The sequence below is a fragment of the Echiichthys vipera genome (assembly GCF_963691815.1).
Source record: "Echiichthys vipera genome assembly, chromosome: 14".
Classification (NCBI taxonomy): domain Eukaryota; kingdom Metazoa; phylum Chordata; class Actinopteri; order Perciformes; family Trachinidae; genus Echiichthys; species Echiichthys vipera.
In genome coordinates this window covers 22,316,506-22,332,671 of record NC_139839.1, presented here as the reverse complement: position 1 = coordinate 22,332,671, position 16,166 = coordinate 22,316,506, and the positions used below count along the sequence as shown (strand labels likewise).

The 16,166-nt window shown below is 41.7% G+C and overlaps 2 protein-coding genes across 2 annotated transcripts; both read left to right on the top strand.

Moving 5' to 3' along the window:
* Nucleotides 1-621: 621 nt before the first annotated feature.
* Nucleotides 622-9,554, top strand: dhx33 (DEAH (Asp-Glu-Ala-His) box polypeptide 33). Its single transcript, XM_083927614.1, has 12 exons — nt 622-918; nt 2,486-2,646; nt 2,877-3,104; nt 3,274-3,444; nt 4,093-4,278; nt 4,524-4,635; nt 5,737-5,896; nt 6,028-6,116; nt 6,202-6,329; nt 6,610-6,813; nt 6,922-7,008; nt 7,954-9,554. The coding sequence occupies exons 1-12, from the start codon at nt 708-710 to the stop codon at nt 8,260-8,262; spliced, it is 2,046 nt and encodes a 681-aa protein (XP_083783740.1). The 5' UTR covers nt 622-707; the 3' UTR covers nt 8,263-9,554.
* A 1,061-nt stretch (nt 9,555-10,615) lies between these two features.
* On the top strand, nt 10,616-15,318 carry c1qbp (complement component 1, q subcomponent binding protein). Its single transcript, XM_083926385.1, has 6 exons — nt 10,616-10,976; nt 11,715-11,865; nt 11,951-12,041; nt 12,312-12,407; nt 14,332-14,457; nt 14,571-15,318. Exons 1-6 carry the CDS (start codon nt 10,721-10,723, stop codon nt 14,718-14,720), a joined length of 870 nt encoding a protein of 289 aa, XP_083782511.1. The 5' UTR covers nt 10,616-10,720; the 3' UTR covers nt 14,721-15,318.
* Nucleotides 15,319-16,166: the final 848 nt, after the last annotated feature.

Sequence of the window (16,166 nt, the reverse complement as noted above, 5' to 3'; positions counted from 1 at the left end):
TGAAAAGGCTATTAAACTGTTGTAATATGTATTACATTGTATAATGAACACTTCTTTGTATTCTCATTGTACACTATTCCCTGTAGACTATTTGGATCAATGTGAACTTATTTGAAATAAAGCTTTTAAAAAAACCCATGCCAGGACAACACTGAAATGCAATGAACCTTTCGGTTTTGTGACTGGATTTTGATATGGCAATGGAAATTCATATTGCAATGACAAACAATGGATTCAGTTATTATGGACACAAAACTGAACAATTGTTTGTTACAATCTTAGAAACAGGGAAACATTAAAGATACTGTAATTCAAACAGAACATAGAGATATTATATGTGATCTTTAGCACTTTAGCCTTATGGGTGTGATTTATACACAGACGTATACGTATGATAGCATTGTCAGTAGAATGGGAGCTTGCATTAGCCTATAATTCAGGAACTAATACAATTCTTCTCATCTAGCGCCTGACAGTCCTTACTCGGGTTACATTTTACACACAGCGACTTCTGACGTCAAACATCTGCGCCGAATTGTTAACCACGTGGGGACGTTTTTTTTTCGCAGAGGTAGCAAAACATCCGCAGTGACGCTTGCGTGTCTGTCAGTGAGCATGAAAAATCCCTTTTTGTTTGTTTTTGACGCTACAAAAATCTCAAGAAAAGTCTACTAAGGTTTCTCCACCAGGGTGACTTTTTCCAGACCATGCCCAACGACCCCGACCCTCCTCCGGCTAAAAAATTCAAGCCGGGGTCTGTTTTTTTCCGTCTCGATAGGAATAAACCTGGAATGCTGCTGCCTAGAAAGGGACATGTAACCACTCCACTAGAGGTCCAGAGGAAACAGCTTCCCATCCACCAGGCGAAGCCTCAGCTACTGAACCAGCTGAGACAGCTTCACAATGCTATCCTGATAGGTACAGCCTCACAATGCTATCCTGATAGGTACAGCTTCACAATGCTATCCTGATAGGTACAGCCTCACAATGCTATCCTGATAGGTACAGCCTCACAATGCTATCCTGATAGGTACAGCCTCACAATGCTATCCTGATAGGTACAGCCTCACAATGCTATCCTGATAGGTACAGCCTCACAATGCTATCCTGATAGGTACAGCCTCACAATGCTATCCTGATAGGTACAGCCTCACAATGCTATCCTGATAGGTACAGCCTCACAATGCTATCCTGATAGGTACAGCCTCACAATGCTATCCTGATAGGTACAGCTACACAATGCTATCCTGATAGGTACAGCCTCACAATGCTATCCTGATAGGTACAGCCTCACAATGCTATCCTGATAGGTACAGCCTCACAATGCTATCCTGATAGGTACAGCCTCACAATGCTATCCTGATAGGTACAGCCTCACAATGCTATCCTGATAGGTACAGCTTCACAATGCTATCCTGATAGGTACAGCTTCACAGTGCTATCCTGATAGGTACAGCCTCACAGTGCTATCCTGATAGGTACAGCTTCACAGTGCTATCCTGATAGGTACAGCCTCACAGTGCTATCCTGATAGGTACAGCTTCACAATGCTATCCTGATAGGTACAGCCTCACAATGCTATCCTGATAGGTACAGCTTCACAATGCTATCCTGATAGGTACAGCCTCACAATGCTATCCTGATAGGTACAGCCTCACAATGCTATCCTGATAGGTACAGCCTCACAATGCTATCCTGATAGGCACAGCCTCAAAATGCTATCCTGATAGGTACAGCTTCACAATGCTATCCTGATAGGTACAGCTACACAATGCTATCCTGATAGGTACAGCCTCACAATGCTATCCTGATAGGTACAGCCTAACAATGCTATCCTGATAGGTACAGCCTCACAGTGCTATCCTGATAGGTACAGCCTCACAATGCTATCCTGATAGGTACAGCCTCACAGTGCTATCCTGATAGGTACAGCCTCACAATGCTATCCTGATAGGTACAGCCTCACAGTGCTATCCTGATAGGTACAGCCTCACAATGCTATCCTGATAGGTACAGCCTCACAGTGCTATCCTGATAGGTACAGCCTCACAATGCTATCCTGATAGGTACAGCTTCACAGTGCTATCCTGATAGGCACAGCCTCACAATGCTATCCTGATAGGTACAGCCTCACAATGCTATCCTGATAGGCACAGCCTCACAGTGCTATCCTGATAGGCACAGCCTCACAATGCTATCCTGATAGGCACAGCCTCACAGTGCTATCCTGATAGGTACAGCTTCACAATGCTATCCTGATAGGTACAGCGACACTTGCTGCCACTGCTTATAACGCCATACCAAATCAACATCACCACCAACACTACATTACTTAAATTAAGCAAATAATAAATAATGACAATTTCATACATATGACATGATCATATAAAAACATTGTGCTCAGAAGATGTCCTTTCTACTCGACAGATTTCTAGTGGAGCACCTGAATTCTGTCTAACTTGACCCATTCTCTCTCACACACCAGGGGAGACTGGCTCTGGGAAAACTACTCAGATCCCCCAGTACCTGTATGAGGCCGGCATCGGACGACAGGGCATCATCGCCATCACTCAGCCCCGTCGAGTTGCTGCAATCTCACTGGCAGGAAGGGTGGCGGAGGAGAAGAGGACTCAGCTTGGGAAGCTGGTATGCACATCAGACAGGTGTCCCAAATAGTCTGATATTTACAATATAGGCTTCAAGGTGTGCTTTGGGGATTTTTATGTAAACAACCCAAAAACTGTCTGGCTGTAATGCCGGCCAGTCATTGTGAAAGCATTTCCTTCCTTCCTTTCCTGAATAGGTTAAGTAGTATGAGTACTTCTTTAGTTCTGCTTAACAGGCTGTTTATGGTTGATCCGCAAACTTCTTTTCAGGTTGGTTACACAGTGCGCTTTGAGGATGTCACCTCCTCTGAGACAAAGCTGAAGTTCATGACAGATGGCATGCTCCTGCGTGAAGCCATCGGAGACCCCTTGCTGCTGCGCTACACTGTGGTGGTCCTGGACGAAGCCCACGAGCGCACCGTGCACACGGATGTGCTGTTCGGCGTGGTTAAGACCGCTCAACGCAGGCGCCGTGAACTTAACAAGATTCCCCTGAAGGTAGGACCTGAGTAATATTTTTTTACACAGTGCTACGCCCTTCACTGCGTGTGCTCATGAGATATAAAGCTTCTACGGGCTCTTTTTCTGCCTCTCCTGTGTTGATCTGTCTTAACCTTTCGTTGTATTAACCCCAATCCCAACTCTTTGTTTTGTGTAATCTGCACAGGTCATAGTGATGTCAGCCACGATGGATGTGGATTTGTTCTCCGAGTACTTCAACAAGTCACCTGTACTGTACCTTGAGGGCAGGCAGCATCCCATTCAGATCTTCTACACCAAGCAGCCCCAGTCAGACTACCTGCAGGCTGCACTCGTCTCCATCTTCCAGATCCATCAGGTAGACTTTAGGCTTGCCGCGGTATTCGGTGTTGCCCGTGAATAGCCACAAAAGCATTTCATACTGCATTTGACACACTATGTATTGGGCCACACTAAATCATATGGTACTATGGGTATCAGAGTGCACAGTATAGTTAACATGGGCGCTGAAGTGGAGCAGGAAGTGTTTCTTGGTTCTCCTGTCCCAACCTGGTGGCTGCCACATGCACAGCAAAAGCTCCACCAGAAAGCCGGAGAGGCTAGACACAGCTGACTGTGCATTTGTGGTGTAATTAGTATCGCTGGCGTTGTCAAGAATAAATAACAGGTGGGAATATTTCCTCACCGTGGCATCCCTAGTAGACTAATATTTGTGGAGAGAGAACTTTCTTTTAATAATAGTACTGGTTTAGTGAAGTCTTACTTCTTGTGTGTTGAATTTTTTTATTGCCATTGAGTATAAGGGACCCTGACATTTTTTCCTCATTTAGTCATTCATGTGTAATCATCAGTCGTATAAAGTCAAAGCCAAAACCGTCAACTCTGTTTCCTTTAGCATTATTAAAAAGACAAACCTGTGAGTAAAGCGCTTTCCTGGCTTAGTTCATATACTGCCATGATTCTTCTTGACACTGGAACAGAACACAGTCTTGTTGTCTGTGCACAGGAAGCACCTCCATCCCACGATATCTTAGTCTTCATGACGGGCCAGGAGGAGATCGAGGCCCTGGCGAGGACGTGTCGGGACATTGCCAAGCATCTGCCCGACAGTTGTGGTCCAATGGTAGTCATCCCTCTGTACGCATCGCTGCCCCCAGTACAGCAGCTCAGGGTCTTCCAGCCAGCTCCCAAGGTAAAGGCAACAGTGAACACGCAGGAGAGACAGAGTAGTGTAGACAGAGGGACATGTTTGTGTTTGTTTTCAGACAGAATATTTTGTGTGTAAAACATGTCTAGCATTGTACTTTAAAGACAAATGTGTCACATAATAGTGCCATGTTTGTTATCCTTCTTAAGCTATACGTATAGTAGTGTAGTTTTTATCTATATTATGTGCTTTCACCTCATCCAGAATATTGTCCTTTCTACCATTTTCAGGGATGTAGGAAGGTCATCCTCTCAACCAACATTGCAGAGACGTCCGTTACAATCTCTGGGATCAAATTTGTCATAGACACAGGGATGGTGAAGGCCAAGCGTTTCAATCCTGGTGAGATGATTCAGTCTTTACACACATTCTCACATCAGCATTCACTTTTAACACAGCTTTCTACTGAATCATGAAACACCTAATCAGGACTAGTGCCTTCATTAATCACAAAAAAGAGGCAACCAAGTACTGTATATAAGTACAATTTCCATTTAATGTTACATTTTTTATTTCTACTCTACTGCACTTCAGATGGAAATATTGTCTGTTTTAGTGGCTAGTTACTTTCCTGATTAAGATTTTTTCTTATTGTTGTTAATAATAATAATAAAACTTTATTTATATAGCACCCTTTCAAACATAGAATGCAGCCCTAAATGCTTTACAAAAAAACAAAAACAAATCAATAACACAGGTATTAAGACAGAAAACCCCAAAAGGTCAAAACAATACAATAATAAAATCCTAAAAAGATCAAATAAGATGATACTTGTAATCAAACAAGTTCATAATAAAAATAATAAAAATATACAAAACATAAAATAAGAAGTAATATCAGACAAACAACAATCATGTAGAAAAGTAATTAAAGGCAATATTATAAAAATATTCAATGCTTAAGAAAAGCACATGATAAGCCTATAAAATGAAATGCTTCATTAAAGATTAAACCATTGATTTCCAACTGCGAGGCTTGTTACTCCTTTAAGTAATGCAGTGTATGTATTTCAGATGTCTGAGTTGACATGAATTCCCTTTCAGACTTCTCAGGTGGTTTATTTTAAATATCTGTTTAAAGCCTACAAAGGTATATAATGTCAGATACTTCACTACTCCACTTTTTTCCTCTTTCCAAACTCATCAATGGTCTCACAACTGCTCAGATTTACCTTGTGACCCTTTGGTGGGGTCGACAGCTAGGTTGTGAACCACTCGATTGGACTACCTAAGTAATGATAACTGTAAAATAATAAAGTATTAACATTCTAATCTTGAAGATTGCATATAATAATATATCAGTCACATGCCAGTACATTAACGTTTAACGCTAATAACAGTTTTGACCGTTAAAATGATTTTTTTTTTTACAGTGCTCAATATTGTGTTCCTGTTGTTCTATTTTGCTCTGATCTCATTGCACATTTGCTGTGTGGCTCTCAGACAGCGGGCTGGAGGTGCTGGCAGTGCAGCGGGTTTCTAAAGCCCAGGCGTGGCAGCGAGCAGGTCGAGCTGGCAGGGAGGACTCGGGCTCCTGTTATCGCCTCTACACTGAGCCGGAGTTCGACAACCTCATCCCTATGACTGTGCCTGAGATCCAGAGGTACTCTTTCATACAGATAATGAAGCTCAGTGTGTGCTGATCTGCAGGAGTTTGTCCCACATGTGGAGTTATTTAGGTCAGTGTGATTGAATGGTCTGTTCTCCTGTTGTGTGTGTGTGTGTGTACTGCAGGTGTAACCTAGCCAGTGTGATGCTGCAGCTCATGGCTCTGGGGATTCCAGATGTGATGAATTTTGATTTCATGTCCAAGCCCTCTCCAGGTGAGATGCCATTGATCTCCTGAATCACCTGTAGTCATCCAGGAGGGTCAGTAGGTCGCAGTAATGTCTGTTGTGCTTATCCCAGAGGCCGTTCGCTCTGCTGTGGAGCATTTAGAGCTGCTGGGGGCTGTAGAGAAGAAGGAGGGGCAGGTGTTCCTCACTGCTCTGGGAAAGAAGATGGCAAGTTTCCCTCTGGAGCCTCGATATGCCAAGGTAAAAGATGCTGGCAAAGGCATAGCATTGCACGCTGTTTGTGTTGTGGGATGTCTACAGAAAGTGACCCAGATATAGTGTGATTGTGTTTCTACTTATTTCTTATACCCAGACATTTTTATTTTATCTTAATTGTATTATATTATATTGTATTGTATCATATTCAGTTGTACCAGATTGCTGCAACAAGATAATTTCCCTTCAGGGATGAATAAAGTAATCCTCTATATATCTACCTATCTATGTAACGTTTCCCTGCCTTGTTTGCTCCGTCTCCCAGACCATCCTGGTGTCTCCTGACTACTCCTGTTCTGAGGAGATTTTGAGTATTGTATCTCTGCTATCAGTGGACACCGTGCTGTACAACCCTCCTGCCCGGCGGGACGAGGTGCTAGCTGCACGCAAGAAGTTCTCCTCCAGTGAAGGAGACCACATGACACTGCTCAACATTTACAGAGCATTCAAGAAAGTCAGTGGTAATAAGGTGAGTAGAACTGGATGAGGAGGGGAAGAAAATGGACGTGACTAAGCAAAATCCAGAAATCTAATTGTGTTACTGAGCTATAATCCGGTCTAATGTCTACTGTTAAAGGAGTGGTGTCGGGAGAACTTTGTCAACAGCAGGAACATGGGTCTGGTGAAAGAGGTCCAGGCGCAGCTCAAAGATATCTGCCTTAAGGTGAAAATCCTTAGTAATACTGTGTTTGTCAATGTTCTGTGAAGCCACCAGAAAATATTTACCTTGCACGGCAGATGGAATCCTTGGATATCATGAGATCACGTGAGAATCACAGAATCACACAAATCCATCAACAATGGCTGCTCCTAAGAAGGTTAGCGTATTTAGAGCAAAGAACGGCACTGAGGGCCTTTCTCGATGAAACAGATGTTTTTGCTCTTCTCCTAACTGGCTTTGGCAAGTGTTTGATAGACAGATGTATCATTCAATCATCTGCCAGGTATGTTTTTGAATGAGCCTGCCCTTTTCCAAACAGTTTCCAATGGCGGCTTCTGTGTAACAAACCAACTGACGTGTCATGATAGACCCTAACCATTACCACCTGAAACAAAAATTTACTTTAACATGTACCTTGGTAACGATTAATGAAACACTTTCTTATTAGGTTCAGATGAACGGTGTTTGGCCTGTCTCAGTGGCGGAAGTCCCAGAGGGACGGAGCAGTGGAGATTCAGCAGAGCGCGATGACGCAAAACAACACGTTACGCGCCATTCTATGGCTTTCAGCAGATTTCCGATGCTCTGTTCCGCGGGGACTTTAGCCACTGACACAGGCTAAACACCGTTCATCTGAACACATTGCCCACATTGCTATGACTAAAACAGGAAAATCAAAGTAAAACAGGCTATAATTCAAATCTCTAGCAACTATCAAAATCTATATATAGATGTGAATAACACTTTTTGAATGCTATTATCTCATTCCATCAACTGGATGTTTTAGGCTATGGAGTAACATTATTTATTAATTCGGAATGTGTAATAGACTGCTGCGTCCACAGTAGCCCACTTGACCTCATTGATAACTAAACACCGCAACAGACTCACTGCCCGTAAATCACCATTTTGGGCTGACACGTCCCGTTCTGCTTGTTGATTTTACAGCTCAATTTGAAAATGGAGTCATGCGGGGCAGACACAGGAAATGTTCGCCGCTGCCTTGCCCACGGGATGTTCGTCAACGCTGCGGAGCTGCAACTTGACGGCAGCTACCTAGCTCTGGACACCCACCAGCCTGTGTCCATCCACCCCTCCTCCGTCCTATTCCAGGCCAAGCCAGCCTACGTGGTCTTCAATGAGCTGCTGCACACATCCCGCTGCTACATGAGAGACCTGTGTCTGGTGGATGCCGACTGGCTTCTGGATGCAGCACCAGAGTACTTTGGCCGCAAACTTCACCCCGCCAAGAGCTAACCAACAGAGAAACAGGTCTGAAGGAAATCTCTGCGAGGACACCTTCCTCAAATCCCTCAGTGACAATAAAACTGGAAAGTGTATTCTCGTCACAAAGATGAAATTGGATAAAGACACTTGTTGATTTCACACAAGTGTGTAGTAAACTTCTCTGGATTTCACTACCTCTCAGTTGACAAGCATTTGGCACATGTCACTGCAGCAGAAATCTGCATATTGAGGCCTCACAACTTTGACTTCCTGTAAGACTGTAATTCAGATTTTATAAACTGCGTTTCTTCTGCCTGGTAGTATTTCATCTTGCGATTTGGCCTCCTGTTTACCAGCTAAACATTTATTCATTTTGAGGTGTCATTCGTCACTTCTTTCAACATTTGCATGCGTTTTAACAGCACCGATAACCTCACAGGAGCGGTTCTTCAATAAGCATCGTCTGATATGATTTGTCTCTCGTCTTTGTTCAAAATCAAATCAGACTCCGTAGAATGCTACTCTCCATATGTTAATCTCACAAAATATTGTACTTAATTGTTAAGCTACCTACCCATTGAGATTCAGAAATTTAAAGAAGACTGGCTCGTGGTTCTTTTTAGTGTAATTTTGAAGAATAAGAAGGATTTAACTGTCATCGTTAGGTTAGCTTCTCAGAAGCTAAGCAAAGCAGTCTTGTCTTAAGCTTTTCCACCCTGTAGTTTTGGGTTAATACAAAGTGGTCTTAAATGGTTTTATATATGCAAGGACAGTAGATTTGTCTTAATCTATGAGGTCGTGTAAATACAAGAAAATATGAAAATCACCAAAGTTAGAGTCAGAATATGAGGTTTGTACATGTCACAGTGACATGACTTTTATAATTGCTGTACATGCAGCACTTCTTGTCAGCCCGCATGCCCTTCCCCCCCACATCCATGATTGTATCGCCAGTTCTCAAAATACATCAGGAGAAGTAGCATGCCTTATTCTCCAGGTTCTACTCTTTGCTGTTGTATGTTCCTAAGCCCCTACACAGACTAACCACAGATGTATGCTGACAACATATGTATGCAATGCATGGAGGTTCTAGTTAACGATCTGATCCCTCAGGTCTTTCGTATTTTGTAGAATGTAAATTACACCATGTTTAGGGATAGGATGGATGCCCCTCTTGTCTTTTTTACACTGGACTCAGGATTGTACAATATATACTGTAACCTGAATAAATGACAAACTATTTCAAACTGTCATAAATACCAAACACCAAATGTATCTGGGGTAGAGAATTATCAGACTATGTTATAAAGAGGTTTGTTGTTTTTCAGTCACAAAGCAAAAGTAGTCCATTTAAGATCTGTGTGACATGATGTTTGTAAGCTTAAATGCACGCCTTGGATGAGTTTATTATGATTATATTTAATATGATTTGTTAAAGTCTTACATAACCACTATTGGTATAATTTTGAATAAAAATCCAGTCACTCACAGAACAAGTCTACACATAGAGTTTAGTTTTGACGCAGTAACAGCGCCATAGTCCCGTCTGGTAAAGGAGTGTTTTAGATGTAACAGAAAGCATAATTATCTCCTAATTCCAGCCGTTGTTATTATGTTATCTAATTGTTAAAACTTTTATATGCGTGTTGTATGTACATACACTCCTAAATTACATATTTAGAAGGAAATTGTGGAATTGGGTTTCCAGGGCCTTTAATCAATCAATAACACGTTTCCAAATCAGACAGATCATTTAAACCTTAATGTGGTACATAGATGAATTAAACAGCTTTTTTTAGATGTCTCTTTTAGTGTCTGATAGTATGATCTGATGACAAATGATACATTTACTAAACGTCTAAATGATGCAACTGATTCATCTCATTACTGAAAAACACTTGTATGATGCAACCCCTCCCTCCATGTTTCCATGTCCACTACAGACAGACTGATCCTGTGTGGTGGACTTTGATTCGATGGTTTAGCAGATGTTGTGTGTTAGAAACCGCTACGGTTATGTGAGATTATATGAGAGACAGGCTGTCCTTGTTGTGATGATGCTGGTTTTATCTAGATCTGTGACCTCTCTCGTCTTCAGCAGTCACACCTTCTATGTCAAGCCACAGGGGGCGCTGTAGGATAGGCTGTGACCATACAGTCGATGGGTGTGACGGTTGTGACATGACATTTACGTATAACTTCGAATAAATATTATTTATTTTATACGTTTAAACAGTTTATTCATATAGCCATGGCCGAATATGAGATGTTCTTAAGACAGGAAATAATTTAGTGTTATTTATTTCTCTTCCAAAGTACTATTTCCGGGGTAAAGGTCATAGTAACTATAGGTCAATGTGTCCTTCTCCTCCACACGTGTGTTTCGAAAGCTTCCAGAAGCAGCAGTAACGGGGAGCTACCGGCCCTGAGGTTGTGTTCTGTTAGACTCCTTTATTTTGCCATTAAAACGCCTTAATATTATACAGTCATGCTAAAGTCAGTTGTCCGCGCGGTGGGAGCCGCTGCTCGTCTTTCTTCCGCCACCACAACATCCACAGCCCGAGCTCTGCCACTCAGGTGCCCGACACTGTGCTCTCCAAGCTCGGCATCGACTCGGCCCTTCACCCGGTCTCTCTGGATGCTGAATAACAACGGAGCCTCGTCGGGGTACAGGTCAAAACTGTTGGGCTCAAAGTCGCTGAACCCCTCCGTGTCGTGTGGATGTGGAGGACTGCACACAGAAGGTAATGTTAACATGTAATGTAGAAGTTCAGATATGCTAGCCAAGCTAGCTTAATGCGTATCAGGCAATATTAACCTACCGTTACATGACGAGAGAAGACCTCACGCATGTCACTGAATTAACAGCGACTATCTCATTTCTGAAGACGTTTAAACCCTTAAACACACTGACACACTGCAGCCTTTTACTCATAGAAATGGCGTTTACGGTTAGCATTCACCTTGAAAGCTGTGTTCAGCTGTCCTCCCCACATTAACTACAACGATCACGTTAAATAGAAAACAACAATATATTTGTGTGGTGTGTGTTGACTTGTCGAATATCATTTTGAGTATCCTGGTTAAAAGGAATATATTATATACAATAATATTTATATACATTGACCTCAACTAAATAAAGCGCTGACTGAATCATGATCACAATATTCTAATAAAAATGGGCCTGAAATGAATGAATGAATCGAGGTTAGGGTTATGGTTGTGTGCACTGTGGTAGCCACTCATGATCAAACACTTGCATTGAAAAGTTATGCATTAATTTTGTCAGACGGTTAAATAAGAGGGTTAAACCTGTCAAACAAATAGAAACCTGGGTATATAGCCTTGCTGTTGGCATGCCAACCGGAGATTCATAGCTTTGCAAGCCATTACGATCCAAGCTAGTGCAACTGGCAAAGAGTGGATTTTGCATGACACAAATGTTGTCATAATTAAATAAACTGTTACACCTTTTTAAACAGGCGACAAAGCATTTGGCGATTTTCTGTCTGATGAAATCAAAGAGGAGGTGAAGATCCAGAAAAGCAAAACCCTTCCTAAAATGTCTGGAGGATGGGAGATGGAGATGAACGGCACAGAGGCTAAACTCACAAGGAATGTTGCTGGAGAAAAGTAAGGCTGGCACAGTTGGTGATGATGCACTCCTCGCCGACATGTGAGCACACTAATGAGCTCCGGATCTGTGCTCTTTTTACAGAATCACTGTCACATTCAATGTCAATAACAGCATTCCTCCCAACTTTGAGGAAGAGGCAGAACAGGGGCAGCAGAAGTCAGCAGAAGAAGAGGTGAGTTCCAACAAACCTGTTGAAAGGATGTATGTTTGTATAATGTAGGAAGTCATGACAGATTAGCCCTGGGTAACTGTGTTAAGAACACAAAATGACTGGTTACAGCTGTAAATATTAACATTATAATTGTAATCAAATATTTATTTTACATTATGATGTAATGTTTACCTGTGTGGACCCCCAGGAAGAGTTAGTTGCTACCTTATTAGGGGCAAATGGGGATCCAGATGAATAATATAATGATTATCATTTGGTTTGTCTTTACAGCCAGAAATTGTGTCAACACCCAACTTTGTTGTTGAAGTAACAAAACAGGCTGCAAAACATTCCCTGGTGTTTGACTGCCATTTCCCTGAAGACGAGGTAAGTACAGACCGTAGTCATTTACATAGACGTTAAAGGGATAGACCAAGTGTTTTGAAGTGGGGTTGTATGAGGTACTCATCCATAGTCAATGTGTTAGCTACAGTGGATGGCATACTTGAAGACTGACAGTGTATTGCTGTGGACAAGGGCAGCAGCTAAACATATTTTAGACACTTAAAAAAACAATGTCAGTTGAAGTGTATGCTACATTTACAATATTTCCACTGCTATAACTTCCCGTGGAACAGCTCTTTACCAACTGGGAACTGGAGCAGTTGAATACATTTATGCTCCCTTCAAAACCACCACACTCCATTTAACAAAAGCAGCTTTTAACCTCTTAGAACACGGGAGTTGCTGGTCTACTGCTGCCTTGATAGGTTAGTTTATTTGTGCAATTGAGTCATTTTGGTGTTTTAAAAAGGTTAAGAACTAAGAAAAACAAACTAAAAGATCGAGGCGGCGGTAGACCAGCAACTCCTGTGTGCAAGGTAAAATTACTGTGAAAATATTCTAGATGTAGTGTACACTTGATGGAGGGTTTTTCTTGTAAGATGTGCCTTTTTTTAGGTGTCTAAAATACTCATCATAGCTGCCAGCCCTATCCACAGCAGTACACTGCCTGATTCTCCAAACCGGGGGTGCTGACCTCCATCTACTTTAGGTAGCATAAAGCACTGGCTATGGATAAGAACCTCTTACAACCACACTTCAAACAATCTGAACCATCCCTTTAACATATCAGACATAATATTAACAACATTAGCAGCGTGTATTTGACCTTTAACTCTGACAGTTTGAGTTAAAGTTGGACTCCATGAGAATTGAGATGCGCTGTGTCCAGCAGCCTCTTTGGCAGTAAAGCCCGGTTCAGACCAAAGATGCGCAACAAGTAGAGTTGAAACACGCAACTACTTGCAACGTTCTGAAACCCGCCCGTTCAGACCAATACGACAAGACGAGACAGTGTATCATCTCCATAGCAACGCCTCTCTGTACTTCTGTTTTAACCGCCGACTTTTCAGGCTTTTTTTGTAGCTGGAAAATATTTGTAGCATTAAAAAAATATAAATGACAGACAGTGAGATACTCGATACAGCTGCATTTCTAGTTGTGATGAAACGGCGAAAATACCGTTTTATTTCCTGTAGAAGTATTGTAGTGCTCGCTCGACCCCCTCTCTTTCTGTCTCTCTCTCCCCGTCTTTTTTTCCATCTCTCTCTCACACGCTCGTTGAGCCTCAGATTGATTGATTGGCTGTTGAAACAGATGACGTGTGTTTCGTTCTAAAACCAGCTGCTGGAGATTTGACAAGTTGAATCAGCAGGTTAGATTCGCAACCAGACGGGTCAGTTCACACCGCTGCAACTGTCAACTACGACGTTTTAAAACCGTTTTGTTGCAAATCTTTGGTCTGAACCGGGCTTTAGCTGCATGCAAGCCTGTTCTTTTAGAGCCCTCCATCTTGTCACGTTCAAGGTCACGATGTGCGTTAACATTATTTTATTTTTGTAAACTTTGACACACATTCACTTCTCTACTTCCAGTCCGTCCCCTATATGTTACTCTCTTAAATCCATAATCACACACATGTTCCTTTACACTTTGGCCCTTACTACAATCCTGAGTCAGACGTTGAGGTTCCCAATTTCCGATTACAAGTGATCGCATATGTTGCGTTAGTGACGATCTGGGCCGACAGACCAACCGCTCTCAGCAACGTCACAAACATGGCGGCGTATTTAGATCTAGAGGGGGAATGTCTTCACAGACACTGTTATTATAACATTGTTATACTCACAGAAAAGGCAACACATGTTAACTTGCTCTTTCATAGGAAGTAACTTAAAAGACAATTAAATAGATGAAAATCTTACGGATCACAACTTTAATTAAAAAAAGCTGGATTTGCATCTTATAGATGAGTCATGGTGAAGGAGAAGAGGAGAGCGACATCTTTGCCATTCGTGAGGTCAGTTTCCAGCCTGAGGGAGACTCTGAGTGGAAGGAGACCAGCTATACACTCAACACAGACTCTCTGGACTGGGTAAGACACATGAATATGAACTTAATTCACATAGCTAATGACACTGAAGATAGCTTTGTTTAACAGGAGTCATTTTAAATAACTGGTGACCACTTCATTGCTGCTGTTTTCAGGCTCTGTATGACCACCTGATGGACTTCCTGGCTGACCGGGGGGTGGACAACACCTTTGCTGATGAACTGATGGAGCTGAGCACCGCCGCCGAGCATCACGAGTATATCAAGTTCCTTGAAGATCTCCAGCGCTTTGTTAAATGTAACTAATGTTAGGTATTAGCTCAATTTCACTGTTCTTTAATACACAGCCCGGCAAAGTTGGATGTATGATAATACAATAAGAATAAATCCAATGTTGCAGCACATTTGATCGATACCTTTGGCATTGTAAAGAGACTGATGACCACCTTCTTCAGTGTCTGTGACAGTTAGCCATGATGCCAGCAGTCGTCCCATTAGTGTTTGGCTGCAAATGCGTTCTCTTTGCTTAAATGTGACTTTATTTTTCTGTAACTTAAATGAGAAAGTTTAAATTAAATATATGGAGGTCATGACTGTGCTGAACCATCTTTATACGAAATGTCTCTGTTTTGGAGTTCCTCTTTTAAGAGCAGTGGTTTGATACAGTTCAGTAAGTATTTGTGAATTTCCATCTGTCCTATAAAAACAAACTCAATAGAAATAGACACCACCTGAACCCTGGGATCACAGCGGCCACGATGCCAAATCACTTAAACGTATGTGACAGCTTCTGGTTTTACAACTCCAGTCTTACTTCCAGCTGACTTGTCAAAGGAGTTCATGTTGATTCATATTTATTTGACTGTCAGACCATGATGTGTGGAGTCCAAGTTTGAATGGCATGCCTCAGCGTGTCATCAGAAAACGAAAGATCAGTGTTCAATAAAACAGTTTCATATTAATGGCCAATGTCATGGGTTCTTTATACCAAGTTAATCAGGCGTTTAACTTTAAATTGCACTTATAACACAGCAAAGTACTAACACACAAGTCAGTCTAATTTGCGACTAACAGTTTACATCTCTAGACTCAATCAAATATGTGTAAAAATTAGTAACATGCAAACCAGCATTGTGATACGTTTTCACAAAAGCAATACAGCTTTCTCCAAACGTCGTTTTCATATTAAGTTTTTAGTATGAAGTTCCCTTTGTGTATATCTCCCCTGTTTGTTTTTGTTTGATTGTTTGTTGAGCTGTGGTGGTGAGATAGTAACCCACAGATGACATTTTGTAACAAAAACGCTCATGAAGATACTTGATTTCACTAAGTCATGCTGCCGAAGCCTCACATTAAGTTTAGATACACTTTGAAATATATTTCTACACAGTGAGGACTGTTCATGTAGTCTCATTAGCACATTAGGAAGGGATGTCTAAAGGGGCAGTAGGACAGAGAATAATTAACACAAGCAAAACTTTCTTTCAGTGTCTGTACGGGGCAGACTTGACTATTGTTTTAGGATGGACTTAAATGTGTTCACCTATCCTTCAAATACTTGGTTAAATGCACTCAGATACTTTTCAATTCAACTCAATTTTATTTATGGTGCCAAATCATAACAAAAGTTATCTGAGCACACTTTACAGACTAGGTAAAGACCACACTATGACTTATTTATGATTTACATAGACCCAACAATTCCTATGTGGACTTTCACATAGCCTTCACAAAAAAGTAGTAAGTAGCCTA